The sequence below is a fragment of the Lactuca saligna genome, chromosome 1 (genome assembly GCF_052625555.1).
Source record: "Lactuca saligna cultivar CGN05327 chromosome 1, ASM5262555v1, whole genome shotgun sequence".
Classification (NCBI taxonomy): domain Eukaryota; kingdom Viridiplantae; phylum Streptophyta; class Magnoliopsida; order Asterales; family Asteraceae; genus Lactuca; species Lactuca saligna.
Genome location: NC_136417.1, coordinates 21,847,501 through 21,863,150, shown reverse-complemented (window position 1 = coordinate 21,863,150; position 15,650 = coordinate 21,847,501). Strand labels below are relative to the sequence as shown.

General features: G+C 38.1%; 1 protein-coding gene and 1 non-coding gene across 2 annotated transcripts; one reads left to right on the top strand and one right to left on the bottom strand.

The window, feature by feature from the left end:
* Positions 1–3,101: 3,101 nt before the first annotated feature.
* Positions 3,102–3,208, bottom strand: LOC145028017 (small nucleolar RNA R71). The gene has a single exon (XR_013675775.1). It is a non-coding gene; the product is annotated as a small nucleolar RNA R71 (small nucleolar RNA).
* Positions 3,209–4,275: 1,067 nt separating this feature from the next.
* Positions 4,276–4,866, top strand: LOC145003386 (uncharacterized). The gene has a single exon (XM_078962518.1). It carries the CDS (start codon positions 4,276–4,278, stop codon positions 4,864–4,866), a length of 591 nt encoding a protein of 196 aa, XP_078818644.1.
* The last annotated feature ends 10,784 nt before the right edge of the window (positions 4,867–15,650 follow it).

The window sequence follows — 15,650 nt, the reverse complement described above, 5'->3', positions numbered from 1 at the left end:
TTTAACCCTCAGTTATTTCATGGTGAGTTTCAATATATAGGAACAATTGTATGTTATGTGCTATATGTGGTATGTGCTTTTCAGTTGTTCTTATTTCTACTATTTATGATAGCAAAGTTATACCTTTGACCATGTGATCAGTGAAAGGACTTAAATTCACGATGGTACTGGTATGTAGCCTCTGACCAGGTAGAGCATATCTCCATATGAGAATGAATTCTATTCTATGGTATTGGCAGATGGTTAGATAGAGCTATAAGCCTGAAATCTACCAAAATGTTAATCAGAAATTATATGTCTTCTGTTCCATTTGGGCCGAAACTTTATTGATGTCTATAAATTTGGAAATTATTATGTCTCATTGATTATATATCTTTGAATTAAATCATTGATTGATATGGAAAGTTTGTTACATGATTCACATATGCCTTTGTTGTTCCGTGTTTCTCTTTGCTTCTGTCATACTAAAGTATATATATGGCATAACGTTATATTGTATCTGTTGTTGAACTCACTAAGCGTGACCGCCTACCCTCTCAATGTTTAACAAATTACAGGAGACAGGTAATCAATATAATCATATACTGATAGAATATTTTGAATTGTTTGAACTATTGTATTTGTATTTCTGTATATATAAAACTATAGTATCCTAGGTAGTTATGTAATATATAACATAGTCTTAATAGTCGATTTGTATCCAATCGTTTGTAAATAAATTATCAGTGCAAAATATTATTTGTGAGTATGTGATATGTGCATAATTAGTCATATGTTTAGTATACATTTTTATTCATTTTTAGCTAATTATGTGCATAATGTTGACAAAAGGTACTTAATAATGCTTCAATTTTGTTTTCAGTCCAAAAGACATGCTTGGAAGTAAAAGGGAACAAGGAGAAGCAATTTGAGACCAAAGAATGAAGAATGAGGAACAAAAACACATGAAGTCGACGAGTCCTCGAGGCTACTCGGCGAGTACCCAAGAATATTCCAGAAGATAAGTCAAGACTCCTGGCAATAGACGAATTTTATGCATCTACTCGGCGAGTTAGGTGTTCTACTCGCCGAGTACCCCCTGTTTGGTGATAATTATAAATACCGAACCCTTATCTGGATGGAAGGACTTCTGGCGTTTTTGGGAGCTGCATCTGCGAAAAGAACCCTTTGAAGAGCTATTAAACCCTAACCTTCGATCCTTTGATGAATCAAGGCAATTTAGGCTATACATTCCACTTAATCTTAGGAATTAAGCATGTCTAGCCTAGTTGAATTTGTTTTTGAGTTTGTTTTTATTATGACTACGAACTAAATTCATTTTGTTTCTGTTGGGGAAGACCAAGTTACTCCTATGGTTTAATTATTACTTTTTGATTGATTGTTATTTGTTGATCTTATTAAATTAAGTTTGTTAAAGAACCTTATGCATTAACCACAACTATTTTCTGTTAATTGGAAGGCAATTAAGCTGCATGAACATCTCTTAGTTGTCAACCTCATATGTCTATATGAACACTTCATCATATGCCTAGGAATAATGAATATGAAACTAGGATTAATTAGAGAATGGGTAAATTAATGTGTGAGCTTGTTTGAGAAACCAACAAACAAGAGGTTAATTGAAATACCAACTTGATTAACCAATTACAAATCTTATTTAATCCAAATAATTAAACTAGGGAATTAATTAGTTTAAACAATTGGCCACTGCTTGAATTGATTAATTGTCTAAGGGTTAGGAGTAATGAACATGACCCTAACCACTATAGTTGGTAACCAATAATAATTGATTTATCATGTAAATAACCATAGGAGTGAGTTGGTTGAACCTAAACAGAAACACTTTATTAAATTTGGTGAATTTGTCATTTGTTTTAGTGTTTAGTTAATTAAGTGCTTAAGTGATGTGTTTAAGTTTCTAGTCTTGTAAAACTAGAGAAAAACCCTTTTACTTTTATTACTTGCTTAGTTAAAATTAATTATTAGATTAATTTCCGTTCCATGAGTTCGACACCCTACTTATCCAACTATACCACTAAAAGATAGGTTCAGTGCCTTTGTGTGCTTAATTTATCAACTAAAAGTAGTATTAAAACTAGTTCGTTTCACACACATCAAGTTTTTTGGCGTCGTTACCGGGGAACGGTTCAAAAAAATAAATCTAATTCCTAATTTTTTTCGATCCTTTGTGTGAGTTTATTGGCACAAAGTTAATTTATTGCAGTTTAATAGTTAGTAGTTTGGTTTTAGAATCAATTTTAGTTTTTATAATTAGCTTAGTTTGTTTTTAAAATTGAATTGCTACTCGCCGAGTGCATTCGCACCTACTCTGCGAGTAGAGTATTATTTTACATTTAATTTTCGTTTCTTTTTAGTTGCATTTTTTTGTTCTTTTTACGTTTTTTATCTTGTTTTATTTCAGGACTTTCATGACCAGAGGATCAAACACTCTGCTGGTACCCCCGTTTGAAGATCCGAAATCCGCATTGAGAAAGAACAGAGGAAAGGACGTGGAGAGCTCGAATACACCTAAGAAGTCCCCTTTGTCCAACTTAAAAACTGTTTTTGGGAAGAAAAAGAGTAGCAAAGCAGGTGCATCCAACGCATCTTTAGCAAGTGAAGACCCGATCAAGGAAGACACCGAGTACGACACCGAGGAGGAAGAAGAACCTACATACGGGCACGAATCCGATTCCGGCGACGAGTTAGCTCTTACCATGGCTAACATTGATGAAATTCCCACGGGAGAGTGGAAGAAGAGGATCCGCGATGATACCGGCCCGGGACTTGTGCAACCCGCAATTCCCGCTACTGCTACGTTCGAGATAAAGGGTCACAGACTTGCTCAGCTAAAGGAAATTTCTTTCTATGGAAAAGACCACAAAGATGCCTACAAGCATTTGGATGAAGTCAATGATGTAGTTGATTGCTTTAATGTTCCAAATGTGCCTCGCGAGACTTAGCTACTTCGCATGCTTCCAGTGACATTCAAAGGTGCTGCAAAAGACTGGCTCAAGTCACTTCCCCCCGGGTCAGTCACCACACGGGCCAAGATGAAAGAAGAATCTATTGATCACTTTTGCCCACCTTCCAAGATAGCCAAGTTGAAGAAGGTCATTGCTAACTTTGAACAACAAGATGGAGAGTCGCTATATGAAGCTTGGGAGAAGTACAAGAGCCTGCTAAGAAATCGCCCGCACCATGACCTTAATAGCCAACAAGAAGTCTCCATCTTCTATGATGGAGTCGATGTCACAACCAGGCAGTTACTTGACTCGCAAGGCCCGCTCACAAAGAAGCCACCCCCGGTGATCAAGGAATTGATTGAAGAATTCTTTAAGTATTCTAAAGAATACCATAACCCACGAAATGATGTTATTAGAGGAGCTGCATATGCAGCTACTGAAGACTTGTCTGCGGTCATTGCTATGCTAAAAACCATGGATAGGAGGATGGATAAAATGGATTAAACGATCCATGCTATTCGGGTGGGTTGTGAAAATTGTAATGGAACTCATCTTACTAAAGACTGCGACTTGGATGAAAATGGCAACAAAAAGGTGCAAGTATGTTACTCAAGTGGGGACCGATATGATGAAGATTGGCGAAAACCAAAGAAAGAGTGGCTCCCTTATGAAGAGTACAAGAAGGCTAAGGAGGAGAAGTACAGGCAGAAAGGAAGAGGTTTTTACCAAAAGGAGGAGCCGGCACAAGAAAGAAAACCAAGTTTGGAAGAGATGTTTACTAAATTTGTAGCTGCTTCAGAAAAGAGACATAGTGATCATGATGCTGCAATTCAAGAAACAAGAACTATGCTTAGAAACCAGCAAGCATCTATCCACAACATAGAAACGCAGTTAGGGAAACTTGCTCAACAAATCAACCAAAGATCACCAGGCGAACTTCCTAGTAAAACCAAAAATAACCCACGAGGCGCGCACATAAATATAGTCACAACAAGAAGTGGGAAGATAATCACTCCTCTGGCCCCTATTCAGAATGAAGCACCCAAAGAATCACAGAAGGAGGATGCAAAAATTCAAGACCAAAATCAAAATCTTCATGGAACAGAGCCTACTCGCCGAGTCCAGAATATGGACTCGACAAGTCCACTGCCAAACTCGAAAGAGCGATATCCCTGAAAAGCCCTACCAGCCTCCATTGCCATACCCAGCCCGAGCTAAGAGAGAGAAGCAGGAAGAGGAGTACCAGAAGTTTCTTGATCATATCAAAGCTCTTCAAATTAACATACCCTTCATCGAAGCTATCGCACAAATGCCAAAATATGCAAACGTCCTTAAAGAACTTCTCACGAATAGAAGGAAGATGGAGGAAGTGGAAAAGGTAGTTCTTAATGAAAACTGCTCAGCTGCCATGCTAAATAAGCTACCAAAGAAGAAGGGTGACCCGGGGAGCTTTACTTTGCCTTGCCAATTTGGTAACTTGGCTACCATTCATGCTTTGGCCGATTCGGGAGCAAGTGTAAACCTCATGCCATATTCATTCCTCAAGAAGCTGGATCTCCCGGAACCAAGGCCAATTCGTATGGAGATTCACTTAGCAAACAAGGCGGTCACTTTTCCAAGAGGCATATGTGAAGACTTATGGGTCAAGGTGGACAAGTTTGTATTTCCCATAGATTTCATAATTCTAGATGTGGAGGCGGATCCTCAATTCCCGATCATCCTCGGAAGACCCTTCCTCAACACTGCAAGTGTTATAGTAGACATGAGGGACTTGAAGCTTACTTTGTGGGTAGGAGATGATTCAGTCACTTTTGGGGTTGATCAAGCTATGAAGTATACAAGGAATGGTGATGAAATGGCATTCTCAATTGACATGCTTGATGAATTAATGGAGAAATGAAAAAGTGAATATTCCAACAAGTCCACAATTTTTGATGAAGAATTTACTGCTGAAAAAGACTTAATGGAGATCGAGAGGCTGCTGGAAGAAGCTGAGTTTGAAGAATTGATGAAACAATCTGACATTTCAACTCGCCGAGTAGGGCCGAGCTACTCGCTGAGTCCATGCTTGGAGAAAATGGAATTCGTGAATTCAGCTGCCAACTCGCCGAGTCCCTTACCTGCACTCAGCGAGTACAACCAACAGAACCCAAAAACCAAGCTCAAAACGTTACCAGAACATTTGGAGTATGCTTTCCTTGAAGATGGCCATCAAAAGCCAATTATCATAGCCTCTGACCTTTCAAAATCTGAAAAGGAAGAACTAGTTCAAGTTTTGAAGAAGCGAAAGCGGGCCATAGCATGGAGCATTACCGACATCAAGGGAATAAGCCCCTCTTATTGTTCTCACAAGATTAATCTGGAAGAAGGAGCAAAGCCGGTTGTACAACACCAAAGACGATTAAACCCAAATATGCAAGAAGTGGTCAAGAAGGAGTCAAGCTTTTAGATGCGGGGATTATATATTCCATTTCCGACAGTCCGTGGGTGAGTCCAGTCCAAGTGATGCCCAAGAAAGGAGGGATGACGGTCATAACCAACGAAAAGAATGAGCTTATTCCGACACGAACAGTAACCAGTTGGAGAGTGTGCATTAATTATCGAAAGCTAAACGATGTCACTCGTAAAGACTATTTCCCCTTACATTTTATTGATCAAATGTTAGAAAGATTATCGTTCCATAGTTATTATTTCTTTCTAGACGGATTTTCGGGTTATTTCTAAATACCCATAGACCCAATGGACCAAGAAAAGACCACATTTACTTGCCCAAGTGGGACTTTTGCTTATCAACGCATGCCCTTTGGGCTATGCAATGCACCCGCGACATTTCAAAGGTGTATGACAGCCATATTCCACGATATGGTGGAAAAATTCATGGAAGTCTTTATGGATGATTTTTCTGTTTTTGGATCTTCCTTCCATGATTGTCTCACAAATCTTGACTTAATGCTTGCTAGGTGTGAAAAAACCGACTTAATCCTCAATTGGGAGAAATGTCACTTTATGGTCAAGGAGGGTATAGTATTAGGCCACAAGGTTTCCAAATTGGGAATTGAAGTGGATCGGGCAAAGATTGACACCATTTCCAAATTACCCCCACCAACTAATGTGAAGGGCATTAGAAGTTTTCTAGGCCACGCGGGTTTTTACCGGCGTTTTATAAAAGATTTTTCTAAAATAACAAGACCTTTAACACAATTGCTCTTAAAGGATGCACCATTTAATTTTACTAAAGAGTGTTTAGAGGCATTTGAATTTTTAAAGGAAAAATTGACTTATGCCCCGATCATTATTGCTCCAAATTGGGATTTACCATTTGAAATAATGTGTGATGCTAGTGACTTTGCATTATGAGTTGTCCTTGGTCAAAGGGTTGATTAGCACTTTCGACCCATTTATTATGCTAGTAAAACTTTAAATCCGGCCCAAGAGAACTACACCACTACGGAAAAGGAGTTATTAGCTGTGGTGTATGCTTTTGATAAATTCCACCCTTATTTAATTTTATCTAAAACAACTGTTTTTACTGACCACTCTGTTATCAAGTATTTGTTTGCCAAACAGGATGCCAAGCCAAGATTGATACGATGGGTTCTACTTCTTCAAGAGTTTGACATAGAGATACAAGACAAAAAGGGAATGGAGAATGTAGCATTTGATCACTTGTCAAGGCTTGAAAACCCGCAATTTCAAGAAGATAGAGTTGGAGATGACTTTCCAAACGAGTAGATTATGGTGACCGTGGGAGAAGAACCATGGTTCGCAAATATAGCTAATTACTTAGCTAGCAAATACAACCCAAAAGATCTTACCAGCCAACAAAAGAAGAAATTCTTTTCCGAAATAAAGTATTACTTTTGGGATGAGCCATATCTTTTCTGAAGTTGCGCGGATGGAATCATACGAAGATGCGTGTTCGGGAATGAAAGCCGGAAAATTTTGGAGCATTGTCATAGAGGGCGCACGGGTAGACATCATGGAGCGCATTACACTACTAAGAAGATCTTTGACATTGGGTTTTACTGGCCCACAATTTTTAAAGATGCATCCCAATTTGTCAAAGAATGTGATGCATGTCAAAGAGCGGGAAACATTTCATCTCGAAATGAAATGCCACAACATAGTATTCAAGTGTGTGAAGTATTTGATGTGTGGGGGATCAATTTCATGGGACCATTTCCCATGTACAAAGGCAACAAATACATATTGGTGGCGGTGGATTATGTATCCAAGTGGGCGGAGGCACAAGCTTTGCTAACTAATGACGGTCGGGTGGTGGTGCACTTTTTAAAGAAGTCATTTTCAAGATTTGGAGTCCCAAAAGCTCTTATAAGTGACCGAGGCACTCATTTTGCCAGTTATCAACTAGAGAAGGTGCTAAGGAAATATGGGGCCACCCATAAATTTTTGACATCTTACCATCCAAAAACTAGTGGACAAACCGAAGTGACAAATAGAGCTTTAAAGAGAATCTTGGAAAGATCAGTGGGGAGGAATCAGAAAGAATGGTCGGATAAGCTAGATGATGCACTTTGGGCCTTCCGTACAGCTTTCAAAACCCCTATTAGTACTACACCATATAGGCTAGTTTATGGAAAGCAATGTCATTTACCGGTGAAGATAGAGCATAAAGCTTTTTGGGCTTTAAAGATGTGCAACCTCAACATAGCGGAGCTCAAGAACAACCGGTTAATGCAAATGAATGCTCTTGAGGAACTTAGAAATGATGCTTACACTAGTTCTTTAATCTACAAAGAGAAACCAAGAGTTGGCATGACAAGAGGATCAAGGAAAATAAAGAATTTCATGAAGGGCAAAAGGTGTTGCCCTTTAATTCAAGGCTAAAACTCTTCTCAGGAAAACTCAAGTCAAGATGGGATGGTCCTTTTCTAGTGAAGAAGGTGTTTCCACATGGTGCTATAGAGTTATTATCAAAAGATGGTACCCCTTTCAAGGTCAATGGACATAAGGTTAAAAGGTATGAAGAAGGAGTCCCAAGGAATGAAGGCATGGAAGAGTTGCTGTTGCTGGAAGGGATTGCAGCCACGTAGAATGGGAGGAGTCCAGCTAATGACTCCTTAAAAAGAAGCGCTTCCGGGAGGCAACCCGAGTTTAAAGTTTGCATTTATTTTTTTCCTTTATTTTCTTTTTAATTTCTTAGGATCTTTTTCATTCATCTTCTTCTAAAAATATGTTTTAAATGATTGCTTGAGGGCAAGAAATGCCTAGAGTGTGGGGTGGTGGTTTAAAAATAAGAAAAAATTCAATTTTTGTCAAACTGCAAGTAGTATCGTGTACTCGGCGAGTACTTGTCAAAATACCCATAAAATCGCGAAGATGCAGATCTACTCGGCGAGTAGACAACTTACACAGACGGCTTATAGTCTGTGAAAAAAGGGTTTTCACTCATTTTACCTACACACTCGTCGTGCACAGCCACTCTCAATCCATTCCTTCAATTTTTGCTAAATCTTCAACTTTCAAGAGTAAGGGTATGATTTTTACACTTAATACTTATCAAACGTTAAAGCTTTATCACTTCTTAGCCCTTATTTTGTCTCAATTCGGATTTGGGGGTTTCCTCAATTTCTAGGGTTTTGATTTTACTATGAATTAGGAGGTTTTAGGAAAAATTTCTTTTGGATTAGTGGTTATTGGACTTATTACAGCAAACCCCTATGCAAAATTGGGTGTTTTGGATGACCCATATACATGCGACATCAATCTGGTCCCGATGTTCATCATACTCACCGAGTAGGACATGAACTCGGTGAGTAGGATGCTATACAGATTTGTTTTGTTTGATTTTAATTGCTGGGTGTTGTTTGTTTGTGCTTTCATAATGTTATTCTACAGGTACCATGTCCAGAAGAGGTCAAACTTCAAGAGGGGGAAGCCAAGGGGACATCCCGTTGCTCTCTTTTCGCCAAATCACATCTAAATCATCTCAAGACCATGCCAAAAACAAATTAGAAGCTTTGAAGCGGAAATAGATTCACTTACCTAATGCAGTGGACTGGGATTGGCTGAGGAAGGTTGGTTTGGAAGAGGAATTGACACCATATTTGGTGAAAGAATGCAATATGGGGGATTCTACCATCATATGTGATGGTTGGTTACAATTATTCAAAATTCAAGAACCAGTCTTCGCTGAATTATGTTGGGAATTCTTTGCTACCATCTCATTCCGGGGTGGTAGTGAGTATTATAATCCCAATGTAATTTCTTTTTCTCTTGGTGGGGAGCTGCGACAATGCAACATGGCTGAGTTTTCATGGAGGCTTGGCATCTATGAGCAAAGTACTATGTTAAATGAAGACTTTGAAGCTTTCTTGGAGAATTTCCTCAAAGATCTCCCCGAAGTAGTGGTTGCTTCTACCTGGTGGAGTAGTATTGCCAACCGGGTGTACATCCCATCTACCGCACAGGAGGGCCACATTCATTCACCGATCCACCGTCTCATTCATCGTTTCATTGCCAGCATGATTAATATGCAGAAGGACGATAACAAGGTCTCAACCCTTGACATCTTCTATCTTTGGAGTATTATTACTCCCGATGTTTTCTGCAATCTCCCCTATTGCATAGCCAAATATCTTGCGGAAGGGGCTGTTAAAGAGAAGGTGACCTCCAAGATCAATGGAGGGATGTTTGTGACAAGGCTTGCAAGATCATTTGGGGTATTGGATTTGCAAGAGGCAAGGGCGCTGACGGTCATTTCTCCCCCTCCATTCAACACTACACTATATAGGAGGGAAAGAATTGTGGAGAAGTTTGGAGACTCTTATTCTATTGCACATGCGGATGAGCCGTTTATCCCCAAGGAGCTGGGAATGCGGGTGAGGCAACGAAGTGAGCGGGTACGAGAAGACCCACCGGTTATTCCGATGGAGGAAGAGAACGATGGGTGGAACCAAGTTGAGTACCGACGATACTTGGATGATATTGGAAGAGGGGTCAATTACAATAATCAATCATTTGAATATCTCTTCCAACAAATGCATATCGCCCTGAGACCCGGGCCCAGTTATCCCTACATTATGAATTGGGAGGAAAGGATGATGAGAGGCAATGAAGGAGGAGGAAGTGGAGCTGGAGGAGCTGACATGGAGGAAGAGGATTGAAGATTTTATGTTTTGTGTTTTTTTTATTTATGGTGTTTGATTTGAACAAATGTTGAACTTGGATGATTTTGCTTCTTTTAGGACTTTTATTGCTTTCACTTTTGGTTGCATATTTTTCAGGTTTGGAAGGTTAGGATGCATATAGAAGTTTTAAGGGTCAAGGTTCAAGTGAGAAAGTGAGGAATGTTCAAGTAAGGGTGCGAAGTTTTGTCATTAAGGTTGAGTCCGTTAGAGTTGGGAGTGATGGAGAGTGTTGCTGCTGAAATGTTTAGAGGAAGAGTCAATGAATAATCCCAATTCAAAACCTTAATCGAGAAGAAAACAAGCTGGACAATTTTTGGCAATACATCGCCTACTCGGCGAGTGCATGGGTAATTACGCGTTATAACTGCAAGTTAAGCTTAAACTCGCGGAGTACACAATACTACTCGCCAAGTAGATCGACATTTTTCGAGTTCCAGAGCTGTTTTGAGCACTTTCATTGCACTACTTGTCCATTTTTCATAAAGAGTTGTTATTGGAGGTTTCTAGGAGCTTTGTCCTACATTTTTGAGTTATTTGCATGACTACCACACGAGATTTTGACACCCAAGACATGGATGAGCTATTTCCATGTCCAAAGTTAATTGAAGATGGAGTGAAGAGAAGAGATATCAACCTAGCGACTGCTACCCCATGGGAGTTTGTTCTAATTCTCTCTATATTTCATATTTTTATTTTTGCATGATATGCAATGAGGGCATTGCATAAAATAAGTGTGAGGTAGGGGTTGGTCACATATTAGTAAATTTAGAATCTTAATTTAGGCAAATTTTAAAAATTTCAACTCTTGCATACCAAAAATATTACTTAGGAATTAGTTTAGAAAATGTTGGTAAAAAGCAATTAGGATTCCATGTTAGAATTGTGTTGATAATTGCATGAAAACCCAAAAGTTTAGTTGAGCCTATATACGTTCTAGTGCATTTGTGGCTTCCTTATTCTAGTGAAATCATGGGACAAAAACACAACCTCGCTCAGCCCGAAAGATGCAATATGTTTAGCATCGTGTACCAAAAATGTATACAGGAAAATTATTATCGTTAACCAATAAAGGTTGAAGTTGAGCGCCCCTGCTTAAGAATGTAGGGTTTTGAGTGAAAAAAAGTGATTTACATGTAAAAGAGAGAGAGAGAGAGAGAGAGAGAGAGAGAGAGAGAGAGAAAGAAAATTACAAGAAAAGATTGAAGAATTTTTGGAGCATCAAAGTTAAATATGAAATTAGAAGATCGAAAATTCCGAAGAAATTCAAAAAGTTGAAGATACCAAAAATCAAACAACAAGGTGGTGAATTCAAAGAGATCAAAGATCAAATGTCAAAGAAATAAAGAATTCCAAAGAGCTCCAATATGGTATCATAAATTGTAATTGTCTAGATTATGCATGCTTGGGTTGCTCAACCAAAAATCCCTTGAGGTTAAGAGGTATTCTGAGGATGGATTCAGAGGGATGCATAAAATTAGCATAGTTCGAGGTGAGTGGGCGAATGTTTATGAGGATTGTGAGCGGGCGAATGTTACGATCAATATGATTAAATAGGGAGGTAAAATAAAATAAAAGAGGTTGCATAAAATAGAAAAAGAAAACATTAAAATGATAATAATATATATTCACAAAATGAAAAATCAAGACCAAACAAGATATAGGGAACTAGAGAAGCATCACCTTCCACCATAGAACATCTACCCTGGTCTCAAACTTGTCGTCGACGTCTTGCCTCATCACCACCACCGTCCACTGCTAAGACTAGTCCTTCACCACCGGCCACTACTACGAGTAGTCTTGGTGCATGCTTTTCATCTTGATTTTGGGGTTAGTTTCACTTGACTTTTGTTTTTAAGACTCATAATTGTGTAAGTATTGTTTACATTAATTCCTTTTTGACAATGACTTGTGTCTTATCTTTTCAAAATTGTTTCTAAGTGATTGCTTATAGGAGGTTGCGCCAAGAAATGTCTTACAGTCGGCCACATTGATTTTGTAACATCCCAAAAATTAAGATAAAATTTTCATTTTTAAAATCCAACCAAAAGTCATAATTGTTTAAAAAACATTGTTTGCAAATATAATAATCACATATCCGAGTGTCCCAAAATTAAATATCATAAATCAGGAGGATGTGCATGATCACGCCTTTGTCCCCCCCCCCCCCCCCCCCCGGCGATCATCTAACCTACTTGAAACATAAAACTTAAACTTTAATCCAAAACTTACTGAGTTCCTCCAAAATACCACACACCAGGACATATACAAAACATATACTTGGTCCACAACCTACTGGTTACATTACCTTTAGCCCATAACCTTCCGATTGGATTGCCCTGGCCCACAACCTTTTGGTTGTATTGTCTAATATATATTGGATACACAACCTTCTAGTTGGATTACTCTTGGCCCACAACCTTCTATTTGGATTGGCTAGGTTTTTTGGCTTACAGCACAAAGCAGTACAGCCTCAACCCACCATACTATGTCGACATATGCGACATATAAACATATAATCGTCAAAAAAATAATCATACAAATCTACCAGTATAACGCATACTCAACATAACATCAATCTAGTATACCAGGATACATAATCTAGTGGGTCGGCATTGGTGCCTTCGACCCACAAGTACAGTAAGGAAAACTCACCTTACAGTCTGACGAAATAGTTGAACCATGCTGCTATGAATACAACTCTACCGATCACCTTTGCAGCAAACAGTGACCAAATCTCAGTATGCAGCTCAAAATACCCCTAGGTCGAACTTTGACAAAATCCTGGTCAAAGTCAAAGATCAAAAAGTCAACCGAGTTGACTCAAGCGGAGTATGCACAACGTAATGCATTTCACTCGACCAAAAAGTAGGGTCTCGACTAGGTATGTGCAGTGTACCATAAAGTACATGCAACGTACCATAAGGTACACATATAGTACGTACCTGCCAACTTTTCTATCTATTGTGCTTAATCTAATAAGGACTTTCATCCAAAGCCCAGATCTAGTCCCAAATAGTGTTCAAAATCATAAAGTTTTCAACTTTATGATCTTTCATGGCTATTAAGTGTCCAAATCTTAACACCTTGTCTTCTTAATCCATTAAGACATCATAACCTTTGCATGGTAGTAAAAGAAAGGACAATGTCCCATTTTTATGGTTCCTAAGACCTAAAAAAGTCTGAAAGAACAACTCTTCTAGTTAGAGCAACACCTAATCAAGATCCAAACATTATACCTTCAAATGATGCTTGAGGTAAAGAAACTTCTGGATCCAAGAGGTCTTGAACTTCCAAGGTGGTTTCCTTTCCTTCTCCATACTTTAAAAACACCTACAACACACTTATAACGCTCAAAATGTGTTGGTTTTTGAGCATTCTAACACTCCTAAGTGTACATGCAACCGTAAATACCTTGGATCTATGTTTTCTCTATTATACATGCAAATATGAATATTCCAAGGTATTTATCCTAACTAGCATATTATGGAGTACAAATAATATAAAATCTAGTAGAATGACATACCACTTTGTTGGTGCTTGATTCCATGTAGCTTGAGAGCCTAGTGCCCCAAGTGTGACACCTAAAATGGTTCACAAAACATCAAATGCATTTGGAATAACTTAGAGAGAAAATAGAACACTTCAAAAAATCGGCTTGCCCTCACTTCTTCACTAGTCCCCGATTTTTTCAATAATAGGATGCTTATATAGTTGTTACAATTAAGGTAAACCCTAATTGTCATGGCTTTCCATTTCCTTGGATCCATGGGTTCAAATACACCATGGAGCATCCATGGAGTATCCTATGGATTTTAGCCCAACTTGACAGTCCATGGAGTCTTAGCCTACTATACAAGTATGGATGATTTACAAAATCAACCCATATATTTAATTAGTCTTATTTTGATCACTTAATTAATTCTAGATTAATTCTTGATAAATATAAATTAAATAATCTTATTAATATATTAGAACTTATAATATATTAATAAACCATAATTGTTATTTCTCTCATTTTAGTCTATCCAAATGCATGATGCCATGCAACCCAAATGGACCATGTTGGGTCGGCTCAACTCTTACCAATTACAGTTATGGACTTAGATATTAATCCAACAGTCTCCCACTTGGATAATTCTAAAACTATTATTGCAAGTATGACTTCATAACCCGATTAGCAATCGTAGCTCTCAAAAGTTGTTGTCGAACTCTGAACAAATCAATGACGCGCCCATTAGATAAGTGATCATATATTCCTCCATTCATGATATCATATGGACTAAGACATGGATTATAATCATTCACTCTGTCCATCTATTGTTTCCCGATTTCCGATTTATGACGACTGACTAATTGAACAAATCAAATCAGTCCAGGCCCGGCCGAGCATTTACGTTTTGTCATCACTAAATCATCGAGGGGCCCACAGATATCGCTTTTATCCCTTTGAGGATAAAAGGAATGGATAAACTTCGAATCATATGCTTGTTGTACTACTTGTTGAATCATACACAAAGGCATGTTTTATAACATCGAGTTACCAATGCGTTTTCATGCAATCAATGTATAACCAACTCATAGTCAACAACTTATATCTCTAGGTTTGAAGAATATAAGATATTATCGTCTCACGATTTACTCGTGATAAAATCCATGAAGTGATTCAAATGAGCGTGGGTTGAATCCAATACTCAGAACTGATGAGCACTCATGAATGTTGTAGCAACTCTTGTTATGTCTAATATACATTAGACAAATCTTACAAGCTAGATTCATGACAGTCTTGATTCATTTCTACTTCCAACCTATGATTGACTGTGGACGGTTTGAATAACTTAGTTATTCGGGAAGAATGACCTAGTTATTTAGGAAGTCAAAACATGCAAAGTGAAACACAAGAATAATACTAATCCTATATGGCCCCAACACTTTGAGTGTAAATAAAAAACACCTTTTATCTAAGCACCATATTGATTACTCATTATCCAATGTTTCGATATATCAACTTAATACTTGAATTAAAACAATCGTTATGCTATGCTCTAAGCATGCACACCATGTTTGTCCAAACAACAGCTATGTCATACTCCAAGTATGCACACTATGTTTACATATGGTCCTCTCCTTGTGAAACAGATCGATTGATAATATTTCAATGATGCTCATTTCACAATCCCAAATCCTTTACAATTAATGTAAGAACACCAAATTCCTGTCATTCACTGTAATCTTGTTAGATTCTAAACTTATATGCAATGGTCCTCTTGTAATGAATATGCACACAAGTCACAAAGACTTGGAAACGTACATTACAAAGTATTCCAATGGAAAGCAATTCCGTGGAAATGAAGTTTCAAATTTAAAGTACATTCCTTTGAACATTCTTCTTTGCATTAAGTTCTTTAATCTTACACGGATTCAAAGAATAACTTCCACCTATGGAAACAATTCCATATTACCATTTTGACTATCACTTCTGAACAAGAGTTATCTCTTTTCAGAACATGTCAATATGGTCCTAACTATATACTTC